At 47.2% G+C, this 26,882-nt stretch overlaps 2 protein-coding genes across 4 annotated transcripts in view; one reads left to right on the forward strand and one right to left on the reverse strand.

Moving 5' to 3' along the window:
* LOC135906758 (uncharacterized) overlaps positions 1-26,882 on the reverse strand; it is a 308,457-nt gene that overhangs the window by 207,583 nt on the left and 73,992 nt on the right. The window lies entirely within an intron of this gene.
* On the forward strand, positions 3,886-21,269 carry LOC135906754 (uncharacterized). The gene is made up of 4 exons (XM_065438329.1): positions 3,886-4,196; positions 5,605-5,727; positions 16,605-17,053; positions 18,692-21,269. The coding sequence occupies exons 2-4, from the start codon at positions 5,637-5,639 to the stop codon at positions 20,987-20,989; spliced, it is 2,838 nt and encodes a 945-aa protein (XP_065294401.1). The 5' UTR covers positions 3,886-4,196; positions 5,605-5,636; the 3' UTR covers positions 20,990-21,269.

Here is a 26,882-nt window from a genome sequence, read left to right on the forward strand (position 1 = left end):
ATCAAGAGACAGGGAGTGACGAAACTCCTCCGAAGGCTACCCACAGACGCCTGCCGGCGTTCTAGTCAAACACCGCACTACAACCCCGACGCCTCCGCGTTAGCGCAGGCGTTCCAAAGAGCGCAATATTGTCGAGGTCTGGCGACTGGAGTTCGCGGGCATGATGTGCGTCGGCAGTCGTCATCGTGCTTAGAGGCCGAGAAAAGCGTGGTCATCCTGACTAGACCACCGAGTCAACGTAGCAGATCTGAGACGCACGATGCGCTGTAATTGGTTTAGATTCTGTTTTTATGCGAAGCACATTACTAGAGCTCAACCCAGCTCCTCAGGCGCGGCGGTGTCGCCTTCAATACCACGTGGCACCATGACGTCACGACAGTGGAGAAACGGGGCTCCAACTCGCGCCGTCGCTCGCGGCATCGCCCCCCGCATCGGACGCGGTGAGCGTCGAGCAACGCCGCGTTCGGCACGACAACGAAATGTGCGCCTGAGCAAGCGCCGCACGCCTGACCCGACGCCGACGACACCGGCTTTTCTGCGACACGAGCTCCTTAACGCTGTCGCGTTAAAATAAAGGCTAGTATGCTTCGCATCCTGGGCTTAACCTTAGCTAAGCCACAGCCATTTTTTTCTTTTTTTTTTTGACAGCTCACCTGTCGAGTGGTCTTTAATGTGCGTGGGCTAAGACGATGTAAAAGGCAATAACAGGCTAACCGCATTTTTGTTGACGATAATATTGACTTATTGGCTATTCAAGAAAGAAAAATGGCGAGTGGTGAACACACACAGGAAATGGTTCGTTTTGCGCCCCAGATATACCGTACGTACATGTGAAGCAGCGGCGAGGTCTGGGGGTTGCCTAATTTTTTGCGCAGCAGCATTGCTTTAGTTGAAGTGGTCACATCATCCGAGGATGGCAGAATGGTCCTCTGTGGTTTTAATTTTTCAGAGATGCCTTGGAGGGCAATATGCGTGTATGTTCCGAACGAAGCATGGGAGCGGGAAGTCTTTTCTGGCCAAGTTCAGCAATACTTGAATTGTGTATGGCATGTCGTTTGCTGGGTGATATTAATTGTGTTTGATTCCCCCCAAAAATACACCTAACTTGCCCAGTGTTTGCGATAAAAGTGCCTTGTTTCTAATTTCGGTTGTAATGAAACAAGACCTTGTTTACTTTGGTTATTGTTGTCAAGCGAAAATTGTACCATGTATATGCACTAGAAGGTGATTGTCATGGCAGGCTAGAGAGAAATTTTGCTCCGTTAACCTTTGTATCATTATTATCAAATTAAAAAGTCCTACGTCCTAGATTTAGCGATCAATGCCTGGTTGTGCGAACCACAGGAAAGAAACAAACCGGATCGAAATTTAGCTGGGACTTTTGGAAGCTAAATGATAAGCTTTTGCAAGATGTCATTTTCCAAAAGGTAGTTCAAGAAAAGCTCGAAAATTTGCTCAGCACAACTACGTCAGCTTTCTTCATTGCAAAATGGGGAGAGAGAACGGAAACTCCTTACATTCACACAATTGAAAAATGCATGCGTAGTTCAGGGGCACTATAACGTAAAACTATTCCAATTCTGCAATCAGCCTACCGCGATTGGCCAAAAGCGTTTTTGAACCACCCCCACTTCACCTGTCTGTGACGCGACGTCACGAAAACCGCGATAGCTCCCAACATGATATGACGTGAACACCATGATTATGTATAATTTTACCGAACAAAACAAAAATAGTTATTTCTCATTCGACGTCTCTTTGCCATTAGTCCTCGGCTATTCGTCAAAAGTTTTCGTGCTGCACCCACTTTACCTGCCTCTCACGCGACGTCATAAAACCGCAAAAGCTTACCGCGTCAAAGTGACGCGTACGCGTTATGCTATGTTCACACTACGGTCGTAACGCGCGTAACAGCTCTTTTGGCGTATCGAACGTAACGGCTGTAAAAAACGTTACGGCAGTTAAGCCGGCACCTTCGTTCACATTTACTGCTGCTTAAATTACGGCTTTTACAACAGGCCAATCAAATTTGGAGCTGAAGAATGGACGTCACCAGCGGTCCAATATGGCTCCTGCCAACATGCGAGCGCTGGCCGAGATCGAAGAAATTCACGCTCAAAACAAACTTATAGTCATGTATTCAATCGCCCAAAGACGACGAAGGCGACGCAGAAGGGTTTGGGTGCGGCAAGTATTTCTCGACAGGGCCGCGGACGGCGATTTTCACAACCTTTTCGCCAAGCTCCGAGTTGGTGACGCTGCGATGTTTCATAACATCATGCGCATGTCGTCCCAGCAGTTCCGCTTCCTTGAAAACCTAATGAGACCACTCATCGAAGTTCGGAGCACGCATCTGCGGCCATCGATTTCCTCGGCGGATAAACCAGATGAAGTGAAAACAGTCTCGCAAGGCGCACTGAAAAAATTTTCACGAACATAGCCAATCGTGCGCACGGAATGGCGGAATGGCACTTCCCGCGCCCGGAGCTGTCTGCAGACGGGAGGACGGAAGTGTCGTCACCGGTTGTTGAAAGCCGAAAGCTTATCGGTCATTGGCTGTGTCGCAACGGTCGTAACATAACAGTCGTAAATGTTGCCGACCCTTCAACACTCTCACCCACGATTTTTGCGAGAATTGCGCACGTTGGTACCTTTACGTTCGCAGTCTGAACTAGACGCATACGCTTGTTGCGCTTCCACTTACGTATGTTACGAAAAATCGGCGCCTTACGAACGTAGTCTGAACATAGCATTAGAAATGCATCAATATGCCGAACAAAACTGAATTTTCTTCTGAATAGCCGCAGGCTGCCCCGTTCCGAAAGGAATAAAAGATGGCTGCCGCCGATCGCTCCGTCACTCGCTACTCGCCCCTGCCGGAAAGCATGGGTTTATTTTCATGTAATAAAACATTTTGCGCGACTGTATAACGTTTTCGAGAATTTTCGGCACGTTTACGACCTCGTTCTGCCAACTCTTCTTTGCTGAGTATCCGTTTTAGCATCAGTCTTAAGCATCCATAGCATGCCGCCGCGATTGTCGACGAGCCACAGCAAGCTAAGTAAGAGAAAGCGGACCAATCGCAGGCGCCAGCACCACCCTCTTCATTCGGTTATCGATATCCAGTGCAGTGGCTCCGCACCGTCGAATCTCTGTCCACTTGAGAATGCTCCTCGCCTCTCGTGAGCCAATTAGATAAGACAAGCCGCTCAGTGCAGGCAATGTTATTCGTTTTTCAAGCAAAGAAAAGTGACCTCCTATGAACGAGGGGAGCATTTGATTGGTTTGCTCAGACAACCCTGCGGGTGATCACCCGATGCTTTCGTCGCGGTTACGCAAATTTGACGTAAGGAGATTGGATGCAAAACCGCTTGCTGTAGGCTCACTCTTGCCTCATAAATGTACGAGCGCCATCCTACTAAAAGCATACACATATTTGGTATTTTGGACTAAAAAGTAAATCGACAGAAGTATTTCGTACTGAGTCATGGTGATAAATGCGACAACGGAAGATAAACTCTAAGCTGGAACAACCCTTGTATTTGTATTGTTCACCGATTGTTAAATTAGTGAGCCAATTTTCATTTTCCCCTCAGTAGCCCCTAATCGTTGGTCTAATAGGCGGTATGAATGCTAACGTGTCGAATACGATCCCGTCATCGTGAGACGTTTTCAAGTTAATTTTTTCTTCGCACAACAGTACGCACTTAGATGCGCCAATAAACCAGCTGAACATCTGCCGTTTCTAGAGCAGCAGCTGTACTATCCCTCACTTCGTGCAGCAAATACAAGACAACACACTTTAAGCTGTTGGTTTGACACAAAAGTTCAAAGAACAATCAAAAGGAGCGCCTTAAAAAGCCGTTTTACATTTACGACTTTTCCCTCAACATAGCGACGGCGAAAGCCTACAATTTACGTTTGCGAAGTTAGCGCTGTGCTTTTTTTTTAAGGGCAAAAACGCCACTTCGATTCCGTATGTGCATCACAGGAGACAATGGTAGTTCGCGCATAGCTGACTGATTGATGTTCGAGGGGAACGTGGCGGTCCATTGATTGTTTATTGATTCTGGAGAAGTAATTCTACGGACAAAGGGTCACACGCTTTCGCCAAATCTTTGCCACAGTGACAAACATGACCCCTTCAATCTAGAGACTGTGGACGACATGTGCTCAGAGTGAAACAAGACATATACGTAAGTTCTAAAATTTTCTGACGCAGAGAAAGATACATTACATCTAATTTAAGAATCTTCCCTCAATAGAGTTAAATGTACAAGAGGCGGTCATGAAGCTGCTCTTATAACTGTTGTGACGTCCGAATATCATGTTTTTTTTTTTTTTCAGAAAGTTCCCCCCCCCCCGTAACACCAGTATTTTTCTCGGAAAAAAAAACACACTAAGTTAGCGACTGTCAAAATAGAATGCTCAGAAATGCGAGGCTCATATTGTATTTTATGAGTGGCGTAAATAATATAACTACCTGCTGCGAGCATTTCTATATGTTAATATTTATGTGCGTAGTTATATACTGACGTAACAGTAAAAGATTACGTCAGTCTTGACCGACACGATTACGATAGTCGATATGAGGTTTGTGCATCCCCGTAATTGAGTTTACGCAACCGAATTTATGGCATTCCAAGCGTTCTGCCACAATAGCGGTTACGGAGACATACATGAAATCCTCAACAAGCAATGTTCACGAGAAAAAGGACACATGAGCGCGTTTATATCTAATCTTATTCATCGCTGTTCACCGCTTCGGTCAACAATGTTCGCGAAGTAACTGTTGCGATTTCCCCTTGGTCTATTTAACGTGTCTCTGTAGAAAATTTACGCCAGTAAAATTTAATTTTTTAGGAGGACTTAATGCAATGGTGGCACCACGGCATCATCGGAACGCAACATTCTGCAGGTTTCTAAAGACGTCATGAGCTTGTATCGCAGTTACCAAAAGAATAACCAATCAAAAATATCATAACTTATGATCAATATCCTCTGTATACTAGAAATGACACACAGACAATCCATTGTTATTGTCAACAAAAGACGACGCTTGTTCCAGTTAGCGAAGTAGCAGCGGCAACGGATCACACGACCTCCACACTGTTTGCTGTTTCCGGGTTCTGTCACGAGGATCAAGGCGCTGTACAATGTTTTTCAGGGAAAGATTGTTGATGCAAGGTGTATGCAAAATGTACACAACACTTATACAATTACATTAGGAGTTTCTGTACGCTTTGTGTCAATGTCGTGCACACGCATTCTGGGAAACGAGCCAACAATGGCCACGTACATCCATGGGCTGAAGCATTTGTATACTCGAAAGGGCAGCAGCTGGCGCCCGAAAAGCCGGGGAAGATGGAAAGGAACCTTCGCCTAAGAAACCGTATTTCGCACTAGCCAAGTGTCCACTCCAATGTTACATACATTGTGCCATTCGCGCTTCAAAAAAACAGCGCCGCAAGAGTGGTGCAAACGTTACCCTTCCCAGAGGACGCATTTCGGTACTAGAGAATTTAAGGCAACGTGACTTCCTTTAAATATTCAGTTCATTGGTTCGCGAAGTCGTCACGAACGTTTACTCCTATTTTTTCGCAGGTCGAATACAATTCTTGTGTTCCGATCCAAAAATGGGAGAAATTCGAAACGTCGTCTTGGTGTGTTTACTCTCGGTTCTGTCGGCATTGGGAAGTGGCGGAGGTGCTAAAATCACCGCTCCTGGTAAGTTGCTTCCATGAACGTTTAGGCTTCCCCGAACTTGAGTTTAAGACCACGTTAATTGTCTGTAGCGCCTTCAGTACATTCTTTTTTTAATGGGAGTGTGCTTGGCTATAAGTCACACAAAACGTATTGAATGTGTTTCCCCCTTTCGCGATAGGCAGAGTCTGCTTGCGGAATTAGCGAGCACAAGAAAAAGAAGAGAATAGAGATGGGCGGTTCATGATGTGGGCGCGAGCACGACACGACAGGCAGACTCTAGGAATATTGTGAATATTGTCTTGTTGTGCCGGTCCTACAGTTATTGTGTTCTTTGATGAATGAAAGCGGGCTGCTGCAGAGGCTTTTGAAAGCCGCAAAATTTTCTGGCAGAGCTGCATTGCTCCCAGATTCACCAATATTGTTTATCCTCAATGAGCCTCGGCACCAATATCAATATTTCGCTGCCCAGAAGAGAACTTGTCACAGTTTCCGATACCGACGCTCTTTGCCACTAACTAATATGCCGTCAAAGTACGCGAAATAAGAATTGGGTGCTCTTTCAAAAACGCTAGAGCGCGTGACTAGATTGTCGTATCTTGACAACATCACCAATATTTAACATGCTGAAAATAAAACATTTAGCTTATTTGCGAAATAATTTTATTTGAAACCAGAAGGAAATATTTTTACACATCGTTATGTAATCAGTGTTCGGAACTTGGATAGTATTGGTTGGTATCAAATATTGTCACGTGGTCGTGACGTTGAATAACACAGTAGCAGTACTGTGAACGACAAAACTAACTTTTATTGGGCGAACCTGTGCCCACAAAACAGGCTACACTTATAGCACAACGATAGCGGCGAACACAGTCGGCGATCAAAGAATTTCGCCACTTCGGCTGCGCTGCCTTTCGGCAGTGCTTTAGTTTCAGCGAAGCGGGTGAGGTAGTCTGTCGCCACGACGATCCACTTGTTTCCGGTTGTTGACGTCGGAAAGGGTCCTAGCAAATCCATCCCGATCTGCTGGAATGGTCGGCAAGGAGGCTCGATTGGGTGTAGTAATCCGGCTGGCCTTGTCGGCGGTGTCTTGCGTCGCTGACAGTCTCGGCATGTTCTGACATAACGGGCGACGTCGGCGGTCAGGCGCGGCCAATAATACTTTTCTTGTATCCTCGACAGTGTCCGGGAAAAACCGAGGTGTCCAGCGGTCGGATCGTCATGTAGGGCATGCAATACTTCTGGACGAAGTCCTGACGGGACAACAAGAAGGTAGTTGGCGCGGACTGGTGAAAAGTTCTTCTTCACGAGAAGAGTGTTTTGAAGCGTGAAGGAAGATAATCCGCGCTTAAATGCCCTGGGGACAACGTCGGTGTGCCCTTCCAAATATTCCACCAGGCCTTTTAGGTCCGGGTCTGCCCGTTGCTGTTCAGCGAAATCTCCCGCGCTTATCATGCCAAGGAAGGCGTCGTCATCTTCATCTTGCGGCGGCGGGTCAATGGGGGCGCATGATAGGCAATCGGCATCGGAGTGTTTTCGTCCGGACTTGTAGGTTACAGTGATGTCGTATTCTTGTAGTCTGAGGCTCCACCGTGCCAGTCGTCCTGAAGGATCCTTTATATTCGCTAGCCAACACAACGCGTGATGGTCACTGACGACTTTGAATGGCCTGCCATAAAGATAAGGGCGAAATTTAGCTGTAGCCCAAACGATGGCGAGGCATTCTTTTTCGGTCGTAGAATAGTTGCCTTCCGCTTTTGACAGTGACCGGCTAGCGTAAGATATCACCTGTTCGACTCCGTTTTTCCTCTGGACTAGAACGGCACCGAGGCCTAGGCTACTGGCGTCAGTATGGATTTCTGTATCGGCGTACTCGTCGAAGTGCGCAAGTACCGGCGGCGACTGCATGCGTCGTTTGAGTTCTTCAAATGCGTCGGCCTGCGGCGTTTCCCACTTGAACTCAACATCACATTTAGTTAGACGTGTCAACGGCTCGGCGCTGCGTGAAAAGTCCTTGACAAAGCGCCTGTAGTAGGCACACATGCCAAGGAATCTACGCACTGCCTTCTTGTCGGTGGGCTGCGGGAACTTTGCGATGGCAGCTGTTTTCTGGGGGTCGGGGCGTACTCCGGATTTACTGATGACGTGGCCTAGGAACAGAAGCTCGTCGTAAGCGAAGCGGCATTTTTCTGGCTTCAGAGTGAGCCCTGATGACTTGATGGCCTCTAGTACTGTGGCAAGCCGCCTAAGGTGATCGTTGAAATTTCCGGCGAATACAACGACGTCATCCAAGTAAACGAGACAGGTCTGCCATTTCAATCCCGCTAAAACCGTGTCCATCACGCGCTGGAACGTTGCAGGCGCCGAGCACAGTCCAAATGGCATAACCTTGAACTCGTAGAGGCCGTCTGGGGTGATGAAGGCGGTCTTTTCGCGGTCTCTTTCGTCGACTTCTATTTGCCAATAGCCAGACTTGAGGTCCATCGAGGAGAAGTATTTAGCGTTGCAGAGCCGATCTAATGCGTCGTCTATCCGTGGGAGGGGGTATACGTCCTTCTTCGTGATCTTGTTCAGACGACAATAATCGACGCAGAAACGTAGGGTTCCGTCCTTTTTCTTCACCAGGACAACAGGGGATGCCCACGGGCTTTTCGACGGCTGGATGATGTCGTCGCGCAGCATTTCGTCGACTTGTTCTCTTATAGCTTCGCGTTCTCGCGGTGAAACTCGGTAAGGGCTTTGGCGGAGTGGTCGAGCGTACTGCTCGGTGATTATGCGATGCTTGGCGACTGGTGTTTGTCGAAGCCTCGATGACGTCGAAAAGCAGCTTTTGTATGGCCGGAGCAGACTTCTGAGCTGCTGTTGCTTAATCACGGGGAGACTTGGATTAATGTCGTAGTCTGGTTCGGGAACCATGGTCGTCGGGGTAGATGCGGCGGAATCCGAGAGGACAAACGCATTACTGGTTTCCACAACTTCCTCGATGTACGCGATCGTCGTGCCCTTGTTGATGTGCTTGAACTCCTGGCTGAAGTTTGTCAGCAACACTTCAGTTTTCCCTTCATGCAGTCGAGCGATCCCTCTTGCGACGCAAATTTCACGGTCTAGCAGGAGACGTTGGTCGCCTTCGATGACACCTTCTACGTCAGCGGGTATTTCGGTGCCAACCGAAATAACAATGCTGGAGCGGGGCGGGATGCTCACTTGGTCTTCGAGCACACTCAATGCGTGGTGACTACGAGGGCACTCCGGCGTTATCGCTTTATCTTCCGACAGCGTTATTGACTTCGACTTCAGGTCGATGACTGCGCCGTGTTGGTTCAGGAAGTCCATACCGAGAATGACGTCTCGAGAACACTGTTGGAGGATAACGAAGGTGGCAGGGTAAGTCCGGTCATGAATGGTTATTCGTGCCGTGCAGATTCCAGCTGGTGTGATGAGGTGTCCTCCTGCGGTGCGAATTTGAGGGCCTTCCCATGCAGTCTTAACCTTCTTCAACTGGGCGGCGATGTGTCCACTCATGACGGAGTAATCAGCCCCTGTGTCCACTAAGGCGGTAACCGCGTGTCCGTCAAGAAGCACGTCGAGGTCGGTGGTTCTTTGTCTAGCGTTGCAGTTGGGTCTTGGCCTCGGATCACGGCTGCGTCGTGTTAAACTGACGCTTGAACGTCGCGTTGTCAAGTCGTCTTTCGTCGGTGTAGTCTTGGCTTCCTGACTTCGTCGGGACGGCGGCGTGTCGTCATTAGGTCGTCGAGATGGTTGCTTCGTCGTCTTCGTCGGCGGCGGAGGATCTTCGTCAGTTCGACGAACAGCAACCGCACCTCCATCGGTTGCTGCTTTTAGTTTTCCGGATATGGGGTGACGGACCGGCCGCGGGCTGGGCCAGTGTATGGTCGGCGCTGCGGCGACAGGTAGCGGCCTGGTGACGGCGAACGGGAAGCTCGTCGATGGCTCCACTGAGTGGCGGCGAGGTAGTCGGCGATATCGCGAGGTCGTTCGCCAATCTGTGGCCGCGGCGCGTTAACGGCGAAACCTCGCAGTCCCATCTCCCGGTATGGGCATCGGCGGTACACATGGCCGGCTTCCCCGCAGTGGTAGCAGAGCGGGCGGTGGTCAGGAGCGCGCCAAACGTCTGTCTTCCTCGGGTAGGTGCGCTGGGCGACGGGTGGTCGTGCTGGCGGCGGCGGCGGCGGCGGACGACGAAACTGCGGCGTGACAGGGCCCTGGCGCGGTCGCGGAGGGGGGCCTTGACGGCGTGCGACGGCGGCGTAGGTCATTGCTTGCGGCTCGGGCTGCGGCGATTCAGGGGCTACTCCAAGTTGCTGTTGGAGTTCCTCACGCACGGCATCGGCAATCGAAGCCACTTGAGGCTGTGATGATGGGAACAGCTTTTGTAGCTCCTCCCGCACGACAGCTCGGATAGTCTCGCGTAGGTCGTCGGTGGCCAGTGACTGAAGTCCGGCGTAGTTTGTCGCGTTCGTGGGGCGGTCGAATTGCCGGTTTCGCATCTCGAGTGTCTTCTCGATGCTGGTGGCCTCGCGAAGAAACTCGTCGACGGTCTTCGGTGGGCTTCGTACCATCCCGGCAAAAAGTTCCTCCTTCACACCACGCATGAGTAAGCGAACTTTCTTTTCCTCGGGCATTTCAGGGTCGGCGTGGCGGAAGAGACGGCTCATTTCTTCCGTGTAGATCGCGGTCGTCTCATTAGGTAGCTGCACCCGGGTTTCTAGTAGCGCTTGGGCTCGTTCTCGGCGTACGACGCTTGCGAATGTCTTCAGGAAGCCGCTTCGGAAAAGTTCCCAGGTTGTTAAGGTGGCTTCTCGGTTTTCGAACCACGTCCTGGCCGCGTCTTCCAAAGCGAAGAACACATATCGCAGTTTGTCGTCGCTGTTCCAGTTGTTAAAGGTAGCGACTCTCTCGTACGTCTCAAGCCAGCTTTCCGGGTCCTCGAAAGTTGAACCGCGGAACGTCGGAGGCTCCCTGGGCTGCTGCAGCACGACGGGTGACGCTGGTGCTGCCATTGGGGTGGACTTGGTGGCCATCCTTCTAGTCGTCTCGGGCAAAAGTCCGTGCTCCGGGGGCAGTCCTTGCAGCCTGCGGCTACCTCGCTGGTTTTTGTCGACGTTGGTGTCTTCCGAGTGAGGGCTTGGGTCACGGCTTTGTGGGGGCGTCCGGTGCATGAACGCAAAGCACCTCCACCAGATGTCACGTGGTCGTGACGTTGAATAACACAGTAGCAGTACTGTGAACGACAAAACTAACTTTTATTGGGCGAACCTGTGCCCACAAAACAGGCTACAATATAATGCGATGACAGCAAGAGAAACTTCAAAGAGACAAACCTGCTGAAAAATCGGTATAAGTAATTCACAAAATATACAGGGGTGCAGAATGAACAGAGGCATGAAGAAGGCATATTTCATAGGGATAGTGTAGATTTAAGGGCAGATAATGTGCACTCAAGACTCCTCTCTGTATCGTTGCTGTAGGAACGTATAGGTAATCAAAAATATAAACGCTGCTCCTGATGTTTGGCTTAAGATCATTTTCCTAAGTCTTATTTTTTCTGACATTGCTGATTGTCCGAACAGGCGCACAAACGCAGCAGAATATGTAATTTTGTTCGATACGTCGTGTTTTACTTTTAGATCTTGATGTAAAAATTAACCATACGTCCAAAGTAATATACCTTAAAAGGTGCATGAAAGACTAGTTGTTTTAGCGTCGAACAACTAGAGTTATCACTCAGCGCCGGTGTTGTCGTCTGCCGCTAATCTTTCTTATCGGCGTTATTTTTTTCAATATGTCGTACAGGAGAAAATACACTACATTTACGGATACTCGCTTGAGCATGTTTTTACGTGAAACAAGCACAAACGCAAAACAATTTGCAGGCTATATTTACACAGGATATGCCGTGCTGCATGCAATGAAGCCACGATCGCGCTTGACTTTTACGTCGTCTTCGCTACGAAGAAAACTGTTTGCCAAGGCCTACAAATGTTCCGCAAAATTAACGCATTGAGAAACGTACAGCACCATGTTGCTATGAAGGGCATCACTAAAAGGACAATGGTGCAGCTTCCGCCTTGAAAAAATCGCGACAGCACTAGAAGGCGACCAAGAAAGCACCGGAGGGGACACTGGGCCTTTCCTGTAGGTAACTTCGACCATGTGGCGCAACCTACTGGCATTCGCGTAAAATTGAATTAAGTAACGTAATCGGGACCCTTATGTGGCATGTGAGTGCAAGGAGATTATTTCGTTGTTGCAGTGAAACTGAAAAAAAAAATACAATATCCGGACGACAATCAAAATCATAGAAATGTAGTTAGAATTCAGACATGCGCTCGTCCTTGCGGGCAATGGCCAGCACAATATGCACATTCAATATAGCGAAGTACTGTCACTACTAAAAACCACTCTCTCTCTCTCTCGTTGAGCAAACAACAGACTGTAATAGTAACGAAGACGGTACCCAGATGGTTGACACTTATCACATATCTGATAAGATAGCTCTTTTAATATTTTTGCATGAATATGGAACTAGATAATTAAACGGGATAGGAAAAGCAGGGAGTTTAACTGGATAACACTGTCGTTTATTACCCTACAGAGGGGGAAGCGTAAGGGCAAATGAGGGATAGAAAGAACAGGGGACAGAAAAATAAAGAAACGAGAAAACCAAAAAAAAAAAGATAGGGAATGTCCTAAACGTCCATGAGAACCAGTCTATCCAATAGGCCACTCGAATATGAAACTTACCTGTAAGGGTATTATACACTTTGTTTACTCACCAGTCTTGCACTATTGTGCACTTGGCTGCGGTTATCAGAAACGCGATGATAATCTACGTTTTTCAGTTATCGTACGTTAAATACAACTTATTCGCAAATAGAGAAAAGTTGGAGTATAGAATGTAGATGGGATTGACGCAAAGCAAGGCGCAGAGTCAGGTCAGTGCCAGGGCAGTGCTACAAAAATTAAAAGGTGTCTATTCAATCATTAGTCACAACTTTTGGTGACCCGTATTTACCCAATATCTCGTTTATCATACACATCTCCTTTCAAGGGTGACTATCATCATGAGCATCAGCGTATGCATCATGATCATCATCAGCCTGGCTACAGCCAGTGCAGGGCACAGGCCTCTCCCATACTTCTCCAACTATATGCTAATTGTGGCCATGTTGTCCCTCCAAACTTCTTAATCTAATCCGTCGACCTAACATTCCGCCGCCCCCTGCTACGCTTCCCTTCTTTTGGAATCCAGTCCGTAACCTTTAATGACCATAGGTTATCTTTCCACGTCATTACATGCCCTGCCCATGTCCATTTCTTTTTCTTCAATTCAACTGAGATATCATTAACTCGCGTTTGTTCCCTCACCTAATCTTCTCTCTTCTTATCACTTAACGTTGCACCCATCATTCTTCTTTCCATAGCTCGTTGCGTCGTACTCAATTTAAGTAGAACCCTTTTCGTAAGCCTCCAGGTTTCTGCCCCGTACGTGAGTACTGGTAAGACACAGCTGTTATACACTTTTCTCTTGAGGGATAATGGTAACCTGCTGTTCCTGATCTGAGAATGCCTGCGAAACGCACCCCAGCTCATCTGATTATTTCAGTCTCATGATCCGGATCCGCGGTCGCTACCTGCCCTAAGTAGATGTATTCGTTTACCACTTCCAGTGCCTCACTACCTATCGTAAATTGCTGTTCTCTTCCGAAACTGTTAAACATTACTTTGGTACACTCAAAGACAAAGACACCCCTTAGACTTCTGCAGTCTGCAGACTTGCGTCATGTATGGATCAGCTCTACCTTGTGTCTTCAAATTTTCTAAATGCATTGCACGTCATAATCATCTCCAAGCCTGAGTGCCTTTCCATTGACACTTATTTTGTTACTTTTGTGTACCACCTGATATCTGCTCTACGTGTTGCGTCATTTTCGACCATGACTGACCCTTATAATCAACCAGAATAGTCGCTAAGCCCGTTCTATCTGTGATATATATTTTGGTGCTCCTGCATTCGGATGTTATCATGCCCCAGTCCTTATTTCCTATCCAAAGACAATGGCCAAAGTATGGCGGCGACTATGGGAATGTCAGCATTCCACGCAGGCGCTCATGGCACCCCGTCTCTGCCTATCATCGGCCCAGTAGAATGAGAACATACTTTTGTGCTTTTTAAAAATAACACGCTTGTGCGAGTGCTCTTCACAGGCTACTACTCAGCGCGAGCTGTCGCACATTCATAATGTATTTCTTTCTTCTCTTGCACATCCTTCTATTCTTTTCTTTTTTTTTTCTTTTCGCCCCACAGGGGACCTAGCTAGATGCTTTTCTGCGTGACGGAACAAATTTTTCTTTTGCATTTCTCTCTCTTCAGGCAATAACGTTCCTTTACACTGGTGCCTGCGCGGCCTTTAAGGGCGCAGGTTTCTTTGTTATTGCCCAAATTTGTACCCATCATCTAGCACGGGCCGATGCAGTGACCTCGCGTTTTTATTTTAAAGGATATCGTCAATCTATAAGGTCGACTTGCAGAAGCCTTCCACATGCGCTACAAACCATTTTAACTCGTCTGACGATTTCCTTAACGTGACCTGAGGCGTGCTTGAACATAATTAGCTTATACAAGTCAAGTGCATCACACTTAACCAGCGCTTGCCGAAGGGCCAGCCGTAACATGCGGGGCTCGTTGGCGGAGGGCTCGTGGGTTTCTAGACACGCGCAGTGACTTTGGCCGCAACAAACGAGGCGCACTGTCGCGCTCCACTCAGTTATCTGTAACGTAAAGGGCCGTTTATAGTCCGACGTAACGCACGCGCGCGCACGCTTCGTCACGTCGGCGAAAACGACACCTCTATAGTCGGGCGCACCGGCGCAGCTAACGTAACCGGCGGTGTCCAACGCGCCCCGACGGTCCCGGCGCCGATTTGGCTCCGGAGCCATTCGCGCGTCGAAGTCGGCGGAACTCTCGCACCACAATGCATTGCGCGCGAAGAAAAAGGCGCCAACACAACTCCGCAGACGGCTTTTGCGGACGGCGCGCGACTTGGGGAACCTTCTGAGCATGCTCTGAAGATAGCAGCCTACGGCGCGCGCGTTGAAGTATAGAGGGGATGGCATCTCGGCTGGGGCAGCGCAACCGACGTAGCGTGACTGACTGCGAACGACGCTCGCCCGCGCGCCGATAACGTCGGACTATAAACGGGCCTTAAGTATTTCTGCTGCGCGAATCCCTTAAAAAATAACCTTAGAAATTATGGTGCATGTGTTCTGCCAACTTCTTTTCTGTTCAATTTCTATCTGTCCGTTTTTTATTGATCATTTGGCCCTTCTTTATGATAAGCACGGAAAATAAGGTCACACGCACTGCTCGACGCAGTAAATGTGTGACATTTATTTTTATTACTTATCTTTATTCTATATTGTAATACTCTCAATCCCTCACAGGAATTATTACAGTGGTGGGAGTGAATACATAAACAAAGTGCACATCGATACGTTTCCACAAGCAGGCAGAGGAACAAAAAAATCAAATTACGGGGTTTTACGTGCCAAAACCACTTTCTGATTATGAGGCACGCCGTAGTGTGGGAGTCCAGAAATTTTGACCACCTGGGGCTCTTTAACGTGCACCTAAATCTAAGTACACGGGTGTTTTCGCATTTCGCCCTCATCGAAATGCGGCCGCCGTGGTCAGGATTCGATCCCGCAACCTCGTGCTCAGCAGCCCAACACCACAGCCACTGAGCAACCACGGCGGGTAAGGCATTGGGACAGACAAACAGAGAAAAAGCCAGTCAGCATCATGATAAGCACCTGTGACAAACGACGCCTTCCACGAATTCATTAAACGATTATAACGTAGGCTGACCAACAATAAATTCATTCAGGAAATTCCGCAATCTCTTAAGTGTTTTATTGTAGCTGGAGGCCAGTTCTACGTGTTAGCCGTAATGCACGGGTTGGCACAATGTGTCAGACATCAGCAGGGTTGCAGCAAGGAGCACGGGTGTGTGAACGTATTGCTTTGCGATAGGAATGGTGAAATTCTTGAAATTGACAAAGAGGTATTCTTCAATGGTAGGCATGCCTTCGATATTTTGCACCATAAAAACAGTCAAATTTTCAGTCTACCCAAAGTGCAAGGAAGCCCCAAATTACTGCTAGTGCCCTTGACATACGCATTTCTCGCGGCAAAACGTATACAGCGCACGCCATCCGAAATAATTCACCACTTCTCTCTGAACCGTCTGGTGGTCCTGAGAGTAGCTAGCTTACTGGTTGACTAAATAGCTAATTTAAAGGTGTTAAATAAAATAAAAAAAAATAAATATGACACGAATTACCTAAATATTTATCCTAAAACAGCAGTCGAATGTGTAAATGTGGCAGCGCATTGCACTGGTCGTGCATGCAGACGTGTGCTATGCCATTCGATGTTATTGTATGTTCCTATGGTTGCGAAGAAAGCATTTTTTTCCCTATCGCATGGTACAGGACAAAATGTCCACAATTATTCGGTGTATACCTTATGTCTTCCGTAATATAGAAGGTATGTACAGGAACACAAATATCAAATTAAATCACTGAAGCGCACTGCAAAAAGCAGGGAAATACAAATCCTATCACCTGCAATTCGCAGAAACAATTAAGTCTTTCAAACAAAAGTCCCTGTCCATGTAATGTTCTGCTACACACCGCGTTGTAAATACAAGTGCTGTGTCATGGCCGAACGCAGAAGTTGGCATCATTCCAAATGGAAATAATCGCAAATCCATCCATAACAACTTGCTTCACCTTGTCACTCTGTGCTGTAGGAACTGCGCAGCTTTCCTATTCTCTGTGACGCCCACAGCGACGTTATTTCTTTCTGATCGCAGGAAGCCGTGTCGTCATCGTATCTCCGCGCAACGGCACCTACGTCATTCCAGTCCGATCAAACGGACGGTTCAAGCCGCTTGTCACATCCGCAAAGAAAAACAGACACAGCGGGGCACCGTCGACATCCGAAGTGCGAGGAGTGCCGCACGTTTACGACTCGGCGAGACCGCTGCGGCAGATTATCCTTGTTCCCGAACCCACGTACCCGCGCATGCACCAAGCGATGCCGGCTGGTACGTACGGCCACGGGAGCCTCGCCGACAACGAACCTCCAGGGTTACGCGATTTTCGCTTCTGCTTCGAATCGGGAGGCACGGAAATGTGCGTGCGCGTGGACCTCACTGCGGGAAGATTCATGGCAGCGGCCAGGAGTCACCAGGAAGTGCGGAGAAGGCGGCCGAAAGCGCGGCCGAGGAAGAGAGTGAACAGAAAACTCCGATCCTGGAAGGTACGTAACTACGAGTAGAATAACATTAAAACAAGAAAAAGGGCTCAGTGGATCACGGAGACTTAAAAGTGTCTTCGAGTGTGGACGAGGCAGGGAAGCTCCAGGCTGGAGCCAAAAGCTTTTCTGCAAGCACACTCGCGAAGTCGCGGCGAAGATAAATTTTCACGTGGAAACTTTGCCTTCCGCCTTAGGCATCAATTGTTTGCCCAAACTGTCATAAGAAGTGCATAAGAAGCCAACAAACACTGACACCAAGGACAACATAGGGGAAATTACTTGTGCCTAAGAAATGAAATAAGAAATGATAAATTAATAGAAATCAAAGTGGATGAAAAAACAACTTGCCGCAGGCGGGAACCGAACCCACAACCTTCGCGAAATGCGAAGGTTGTGGGTACGGATATATATATATATATATATATATATTAGTGTTGTATAAATATGGTTTCCTTGTACATTTAGCTTATGATGCACGAACACAACAAATGTAGTTCTGACATTTATTTCGCAAATCCTAATGATATAATACTGCATCTTCAGGTGTATTCGTATTTCAAGATATAGTGCGCGCGTTTAAACATTATCAGGAGCGTCAATCTACTGTGTGAGAGGAATCAAATAATTATGCAAGCTTGAGTTCTTATTGATGAAGCATTTACTTTCCCATCAAATTGGTTAGATAACGTACAGGCATATTGTCGGAATGCGATGATGAAAGGGTAACCGAAATTCTCCGTCCACGTCATTCGCGCTTCATTACACTTAGATTATAAGGTTTTGCGAACGAAAACCATGGTCTCATTATGAGGCAGGCCGTAGGGAGGGTATTCCGGAAATTAGGACCACCTGGGGATCTTTAAGGTGCATCCATATCTAAATACAGGGTGTTTTCGCATTTCAGCCCCATCGATATGCACCCGCCTTGGCCGAGATTCGATGCCATGACTTCATGCTTAGTAGCCCAACACCATGGCAACTAAGCAACCACGGCGGGTCGTATTACACTTCCGTTGGAAGTTCGTAATGTAGGTTATTATGACTGATCATCTTGTACTGCAATGTTTGATAGCGCACTATTCAAGTTTCTGATACATATTTTGTAAAACAATATTGCCAATGGGCTAGTTGGTTGATTTGCGTCTCGAAAACTTTTGAAGCGCTACGAAAGGCAGTACGCCTGTTGTTCCTTCATGTACTGTCTTCGCAACAAGTACCGCGTGTGCTCGGCTTTTCAACAATGATAAATTGGTAAATGAACGAATGAAGACTATAGGCGAAGTGATACCACCAGGATTTTAATACCATACGCGTGGCAGTTACTTGCAAACAAGAAAAAATGTTTTAAATATGAAATACATAACACTTCTCAGTCTCATAAGCTGACTGTAGAAAACTGCTACCGTGTCCGGATGTTCTGCAAATGGAGCTTTATTTCTCTTTAATAGTGGAACCTCATGTTTCCGTAAGAAATATTCTTCGTGTTCACTATCGGAAAACTGGCAGACTTTATCAGTACAGGTGCTGAACATGGAAACACTGCCGCTCTCCTCAGGGTATCTCATAAAGTAAGATATTGCGAGAGACATTTTTTTTTCAGAATGTTTACTAATGTACTGGTTGATTTACTTATATGTGCAGGATACCGTCAGAGACACCTTCTGGCCACAAAAACAAGAATCCGGAAAATCTTTCGGAAATGATATTCCTGCGTTTCTGGAGGACACCATGGACGTGTTCACGTTCAAGAACCTCACTGTTTGGCGAAACGTTCGATGGAAACGAGTGATGAACACCACGGATTTGGGCACACACCCAAAAGCTTCTGCCAAACTGAACGCAACGCTCTTAGAGCCCGCAGAGAAAGAGGTAACCGTGCAAGCTACCAAAGACATCTTGCTCCTGCACGAGCTTCTAGAGCTCACCCAGTGGTCCGCGGACAAGAAGTGGGCAGAATTTCATAAGGGATGCCAATTGCTCGCGATCCGCCATACAGTCCTGAAAGGTTGGGGGCCCGGCTTGGATTACCCGTTTAACCTCTCACGGGCGGGATATGACAGCAGACCAACGAGCGAGGTGGAATCCAAGCCGCTATTTTTTGGTCGCCGGCGGATGCCATCGGATAGGCGCGAAGACCCTGAACCAGAATTTGCGACAAGGGAAAAGAGTGTATATGGTACTGAAAGCAAATCAAAAAGTAATAAAATGCCGGGAGCAATGGCTTGGAACAATAGACAGCCAGCTGAGGACGAATATGTATTCGCCATTGCCCAAAGTGGAAGCGACGTTTACGCACCGGCGGAGCATTCGAATCGCGATGCTGGCAGCAGTGTTCGAGTTGGTCACCAAAACTTCGCGGGTGCATCGAGTACTCGTCACGGCCCTCGGCGCCGAAAATACGGATCGGGAGTTGGGGAACAGCACAGTGAGTGGATTAAGACGAACGGTGATTATGTTCATAGTGACAAGAACACGGATGATTCGGCTTATAGGCGAAGACGGTATCACGGTGCCAGCAGCTTGCATGGTGTCGCAAACAGGCCCAAGTGGCATAGGCCCCATCGAGGCGGAGGCATGGCGGAGGAACAGCCGAATGTGAGAAATAACTGGTTGCCAACCAGGGGCGCGCCTCTCACTATTTGGCAGCCTGAGACGGACCCGTCAGAAATGAAGGAGCTCATCGAAAACCGGAAAGCATTCGGAAACGTCTCAAATCGACTTGTTCTCTTCGCGGAGACGGTGCGCCTCGGCACGCTGCAATCGGAGTTCGGATGGAAGCTGCTCACAAAAGGCTTTAACCTATTCAGCAACAAAAGTCACATCACGGAAGAAGAAATGAAGGACTTCGTGGCAAAGCTACCACCGCCCATGCTCGGGAGCACGTTCCAGGACACCATGAACGCTATGATAATCTACGACCTGATCGCCTTCAACGGTTCGGGTGATTACAACAAGTGGGTTGAAATGGAGCGGCAAAGGCTGCCCATCGGGGCTGCGCGGAATATGAGCCGAATTGTGCAAAGTCGGCTGGCCACCGCGCAGTCGTTGAAGCCAATGGAAGACTGGTACGTCAGGCAGCTGGACGAACTGATAATTATGAAGCTCAGCACTCTCACTCTGAATGCTTCGTACGACAAAGACATAGCCGGCCTCCTCTCAAAGAAACTAAACGTGGACGTAACGCCTGAATCCCTCGAGACGCACAAAACTTTTCTGACCAAGAACCGCTTGTCAGCCACACTTTTAGGAGACGTCTACTCCAACGAACTATGGGATGCAATGCTTTTAAATCTCGTTTCGCTCAACGGTCCCAACGGTACCTCTCCCGAGTGCGCCAAAGACCTTCCGCGTCTCAGCCCCAGAGACGCGAACAACACAGAAGCCCTGGCTAAGGAAGTTGATGCGATCATCGGCAAGCTGAAAGGCACTAACAGTACTATTATGAAGAAAAAGTGCATGAAGGAGTTGTTCTTTCTAAAACTGCTCACGCTGACTAAGAATACAGAGCACGAGACGGTCTGGAGGGACGTAATTGTCATAAAATGGACAAACTTGTCGGGCACGGAAGCTGTCGAAGGCGCAACCTTCTCGCCACAAACGGTCAGTGTTTTAAGAGGCTTTGTCCACGCCAGCGACATGTCCATCTTCCGTTCATTGGCGCAGCAGATTATAAACTTCGTTCAGAAGCCTGATATGGTCAAGAGCGCAGATAGCGTGGTGCGTAGCAAATTCCTTAATGCAGTTCGAAATGCGCCCAGCCAAATGCGAGAAACAAAGTCTAGCGAGTCTAGCGAAGCAGTCGTGCTAGACTCAAAGACAGAAGATACGGGCAAGAATGGCTCAGTCAAAGGGCAGCCCTCTGTCCCTGGTACGCAGACTCAGCTGCCCACGCATGATGACATCGGGGATGCTCGTAGCCAAGAAAAACCTGCTGTATAGCCAGATGCACAGCATGGGGAAACTACAACACGAGATATGACTTCTGAAACAATGATACCTAAAAAGATTCAAACAACAGTGACACCAGCATGAAGTAGCCCAAATGTTATTGCGAAAAGATGTATGCAGAAAACTGGAAACACTTGTGCCGTGAATACCATTAAAGTAGAAACCATTATAATGTTTATGTCAATGGTTTCCATGAACAATTACAATGTTGCGTAAGTTACATAGCAGAACGAAGGTAAGGAGCGAATAAAAGGTACCAAATAATCTATCAGATCCGAGTCTCCTTATGCGTGAGTCAAACTCAACTGCCAGTGTGTCTCCACAATTACATATTCGCACCAATACAACAGAACATAAGTCAAATAAAAGCAAAAAGTATAAGGAATTCCCATCAATGACGAAGTGCAAACTTGAGCGTGTGGGCACGTAATAGTCACCTGAAACATATAAATAAACATGTTACAAGACATAAAGCAGGCCAAAATCAACATAGATGAAAATAAAGAAGAAACGCCAAAACTCCCGTCTATGAGTTCTTGGTATCCTTGTGTCGTTAAGTATAAGAATTGGCGCACAAGCTTCCACGGTGGTTATCTAAACAGGTGGACAGAGACCAATCGGCGTGGTCAGTCATGAAGCATGCATGCACTTAACTTGCAGAGCGGCGCTCACGGGTAGGCTGTTCTTTGGAAGGCCTACTGATAATACGAGCGTTCATAACACGTGGCCTTCATCAACTACTTTGCTTCATATTATGTAGTGTGGCTCAAGAAAGTACACGGTTCCGCATCAGAGTTAAAGGTGACTGTAAAGGTCCCAGGGTTCTCACTTGTTACTACTTTCTACTGCTGACGCAAGATGACGCAAGGTAACAGCAAAAAACAGGTGTGCTCTAACGGGTCGGTTTCTTTTGCAGCTTACAGACATTTATATTTAAGAAGGGCATGGTAGTAATCTTGTTGCACTGTGTAAAAATATCGGAGCGCCAAATCGCGAATTGCGTCTGCCATCAGATGCCTAGTGTAAGCGCTGATCGCGTAGTGCGCTAGTGGCCAGCTTAGTTCTAGTAAGAAAAATATGTTATCGATATGCTTAATAACACCTGCGTGCTGTTTCAAAAAGCGAGGGCTTCTTAAAGCATATTTAGTGGGAAGTTAGCACATGTATTTCTGTTGGGTCTCTGTTCTGGGTATAGCATCATTGACACTGCTACACAAAAAGGCGTCCACTTCTACACCAACGATGATTAATGTCCTCAGGTATCTTTCAAGATCGTCACTTATGTCAACGTAGCTTTGATGGCAATCTTGTTGTCGCTGTTAGTTTTAACATTCTCCTCGAGCGTGGCTTAAACCAGGGGCACAGTTTTTGTTGCGACTTGTACAAACAGCTTTGTTTAGGAAGTATTTTAGAATTTTTCACCAACATCTGTTGCATTACTGCTTTCAGTCAGGTGGTGTGCTTCAAGGCGTACAATCTGTGCAAAATACGTTCTCTCTTTTGATTGTTGATATTGTTACGGAGCGATTGATACGTGGATGAACGCGAGGTTTGGCAGAGCGATTAAGACGACGATGAGGTCGCTTACACGTGGGCCGGACCAGAAATATTCTCTTGCCCTAGTTTTCTTTGTAAATATTTCGTAAATATATCCTTCGCCTACATCTCGTCTCTGTGACAATATAAATTATTTCATGGGTTTTACGTTCCAAAACTACGATTTCATTGCATAAAAACCCTCACGCCATAGTGAAGGTTTTGGATTAATTTTGAACTACTGGGTTTCTTTAACGTGCACCGAATTCGCAGTACAAGGGCACCTTTTGCAATTCGCCTCCATCAAAATGTGACGACCGCGCCACGGATTTAAAAAAAAGTGATAGTGTGTGCTGCTTCAGAGTGGCTGCTGAGCTTGGTCTTCCTAATCTGTGGGATTCAGAAGCGTACCTAACTCTTCTACGTATACGCCCATAGGTATAAGAGAGATGCGAAGCTCTTCGGGAGAGAAGACTGGTGGGTCACGATGGTTCTTGAAGATATGTTCTGAGGTCCCTCCACTGACAAGCAAGCCAGATGACGGTCAGGTACTGCTGAGAAATGTATACTAAATTTTTCAGGTCATCTACCGCTACCCCCGATTGCTCTCTGATCTCCACCGCTCTCTTCCTGTCTTTTAATATTACGCCTAACATTTCCGTTCTATCATCCTTTGCGCCATCTTAAACTTGTTCTCAAGCTTCTTTGTCAACCTCCAAGTTTCTGCCCAACATGTTAGTACTGGTGGAATACAATGATTCTACCCGTTTCTTTTCAACAACAATGGTGAGCTCACGTTCATGATTTTGTTGCTCCGGCCGTATGAGCCCCATTCATTTTCATTCTTCTGTAAATTTCCTTCCCATGATCACAGTTCACTGTGGGTAAGTGACCTAGATAAACGTACTGCTGCGCAAATTCTAGAGGCTAACTGCCGTTGATGAATTGTTCTTCGTTTGACAGGCTATTCAGCAATACATTTGTCTTATGCATATTAATCTTTAACCTACTCTAACATTTTCGCAGTTAAGGTCCTCAATACATTGTTCCAATGTGTCCCCAGCGTTTGAACAGGACATTGTCATCGGCAAGCTGAATGAAGGTTGTTGAGGTAATCGCTGCTGATGGTCACTATTAATCCTTCCCTGTTTAACAGCTTGAATACTTCTAAATGTGCAGTCACCATCATTTTATAAAACGTGTCCCCTTTCTTTAACTCTTTTTATAGATATTCTCCCACTTTTCTTTCGGATAATTATGCCATGTGAAGCCGGAACTATTACTGTAGCAGAGTCGAAACCAGTCTGAGAAGTTGCGGATGTGTGCGCTCTAGCTGACCGTAAATATGCAGTTTCACATATATGAAACAATTTTTGAGTGTTTGGCTCAAACATTGACCAGCGAACCTGTGTGCGAACTGCACCTACGCCGCGGGTCGTCCCGATATTGCACTATCTTCGGGATGGGCCCACGTATGGGGAGTTATTAACGCCTGCTTCAGCTCCGCCGCGGCTCTACCCGGCATTGCACTATCTTCGGGATGGGCCCACGTATGGGGAGTTATTAACGCCTGCTTCAGCTCCACCGCGGGTCGGCCCAGAATTGCGCTATCTTCGGGATGGGCCCACGTATGGTTAGTGCTTAACGCCTGCTTCAGCTCCACCGCGGGTCGGCCCTGCATTCCACTATCTTCGGGATGTGCCCCCGTATAGGGAGTTTGGTGTCTACACAGGGACAAGATTCTGGGGGAACTATCCCATAACAGCTTCGCTGTAAGATTAGTTACGCATTTGTTTCTTAATTATTGATTAATCAATCAATTAATGATGACGACAAACGCCGGAGCACTCGCACGAGCGCGTTCGCGCGGCAACGCCGAAGAGCGCCAACGACCCAGCCTTGGAAGACGACAACACCGGAGCCAATACTCATGATGATACTTCTGCGTTAACACACGGACAGGATCCTGGGGTAAGTAGCCCTTAACAGCTTCGCTGTAAAAACTCCCGCTACAGTTTTCTGTTGCTCAATACGTGCTACATGAAAGTGTTTTTCCGAGCCTGAAGGGAGCCCGTGACCGCACGCAATACTTCCGCGTGACTGGCCTCTCCAGTCACTTTGCGTGTATTCACGCGCTTCTTTCACGCTCGGAATCACACCTTTATGTAGCACGTACTTGAACAACAGAAAGCTGTATCGGGAGTCCTTCATGTTGCTTTACAATTTTTTCGTTGACACTTTTTCTTCTAATCGCAATATTTGAGAAGTTGATTAACTAAATAAAACTATTTAGGTAATTAGGCAGCAAAGTGACGGCGAGCAGCATTACCTTAATTCCGTCCCACTACCTGGCATTTGCATATATTTAGGTGCCGGTACATGATAACCGGAGCACCCTGTATACACGTCTGTTTAGTACGTGCAGGCGTATATACGCCATGAACACTACAATGCAAAGCTATTCCGAACTTTTGTATTCCAATTCTGCAATCTGCCCTCCACGAGTAGTCAAAAACTTTTTTGAACCAACCCCCCTGCGCCTGTCTGTCACGCGACGTCTGACATGACGATCTGATATGACGCGTACACACTGATTATGCATGATCGGACCAAACAAAATGAATCGTTATTTCTGATTCGACGCCTAAAGCTGTTAACTCTTGGCTACTCTTGGCTATTGGCCAAAGATTTAGGGCTGCACCCACTTCACCTGCCTGTCACGCGACGTCACAAAACCTCGAAAACTCACCGCGTCAAAGTGACGTGTACGCGTTAAAGATGCAAAAATATGCCGAACAAAACTAAATATTTTTCTGGATAGCCGCAGGCTGCCACGTTCCGAAAAGAATAAAAGATGGCTGCCGCCGATCGCTCAGGCATTGGGTAATCGCACTTGCCGGAAAGCGTGAATTTATTCGCGTACAATATAAAACTTTTTGCGTGGCCGTATAAGGTTTTCAAGCACTTTCGTCACGTTTACGACGACCCTGTGCCACTTCTTTGCCGAGGATCCGTTTTAGAGGCATTCTTAACTTTAATAATAATAATAATATTTGGGGTTTTACGTGCCAAAACCACTTTCTGATTATGAGGCACGGCGTAGTGGAGGACTCCGGAAATTTCGACCACCTGGGGTTCTTTAACGTGCACCTAAATCTAAGCACACGGGTGTTTTCGCATTTCGCCTCCATCGAAATGCGGCCGCCGTGGCCGGGATTAGATCCCGCGACCTCGTGCTCAGCAGCCCAGCACCATAGCCACTGAGCAACCACGGCGGGTATTCTTAACTTTCCGTTACATGCCACCGCGATTTTCAAAAACTCATCTCAAAGTAAGTAAGGGCAGGCTGAATAATCGCAGACGCCGGTACAACCCTCTTCACCCGGTTATCGACTCTCAGCGCGCTGGCTCGGCCCCATCGAATCTCTCTCCACTTGAGCGTGCTCCTCGCCTCTGGTCAGCCAATTAGTTAAGACAAGCCGCTCACTGTAGGCAACGTTATTCGTTTTTAAAGCAAGAAAAAGTGACCGCCTACAAACGAGGAGCGCGGTTGATTTGCATGTTCAGACAATCCTGCGGGTCACCGCCCGATGCTTGTGTCAGCGGTTACGCAAATTTGACGTCAGGAGATTGAAATAAAAACATATTGGAATAATTTTACGTTATAGGGCCACTGCCACTCGCCTTCTTCCTTGTCCGTTGCTTCTTTCTTACAAAGTCACACTTATCACCCAGCGTTGCTCGGCCATACCGTGTACTTAATGCACGAAGTTTCGCTTCCTCTTTCTGTCAGCGACATTTGTTTAATAGATGCGTGGATTGCAAGGAATTGCTGATAGCGTAATATGTAAATTTGGCTCTTAGTACGCACGCAAGGTGGAAGAAAGTTCGTAATAGAGACGTTTGTCATCCATTAAACTAGTTTTTTTGTAGTTTTTTTTACGCAGGGACTTCGCGCTATGGTTGGATGGATGACAAACTTTCCTGTTAAGTACTAGCAGCGTTTCTCTCATCGCCTCACTGTCTGTTGTGCGTTTGAACACCGTCCTCCTAGACATGTTTTATAATATGTCCAATCTATTCGCAGATCAACGAAAACCTTATGTAAGGCACTTCGCAGCTGCAAACAAATTATTGAGAAATACACAATGGCGCCAGCTAATGACGCATTATAAATACACATTTATTTATTTATTTATTTATTTATTTATTTATTTATTTATTTATTTATTTATTTATTTATTTATTTATTTATTTATTTATTTATTTATTTATTTATTTATTTATTAAGGGTTCTAATGTGTAATGTTGGCATTGAGCAGAATATCACACCGGCTTCTTCCCAACG

This window comes from Dermacentor albipictus, chromosome 7 (assembly GCF_038994185.2).
Source record: "Dermacentor albipictus isolate Rhodes 1998 colony chromosome 7, USDA_Dalb.pri_finalv2, whole genome shotgun sequence".
Lineage (NCBI taxonomy): Eukaryota > Metazoa > Arthropoda > Arachnida > Ixodida > Ixodidae > Dermacentor > Dermacentor albipictus.

Excerpts from the sequence above, each read along its gene's own strand:
- LOC135906754 (XM_065438329.1), top strand. The coding sequence starts at position 5,637 with ATGGGAGAAATTCGAAACGTCGTCTTGGTGTGTTTACTCTCGGTTCTG. Across the intron at positions 5,728-16,604 it reads TGCTAAAATCACCGCTCCTG|GAAGCCGTGTCGTCATCGTA; the intron begins GTAAGTTGCTTC and ends TTCTGATCGCAG. Across the intron at positions 17,054-18,691 it reads GAAAACTCCGATCCTGGAAG|GATACCGTCAGAGACACCTT; the intron begins GTACGTAACTAC and ends TTATATGTGCAG.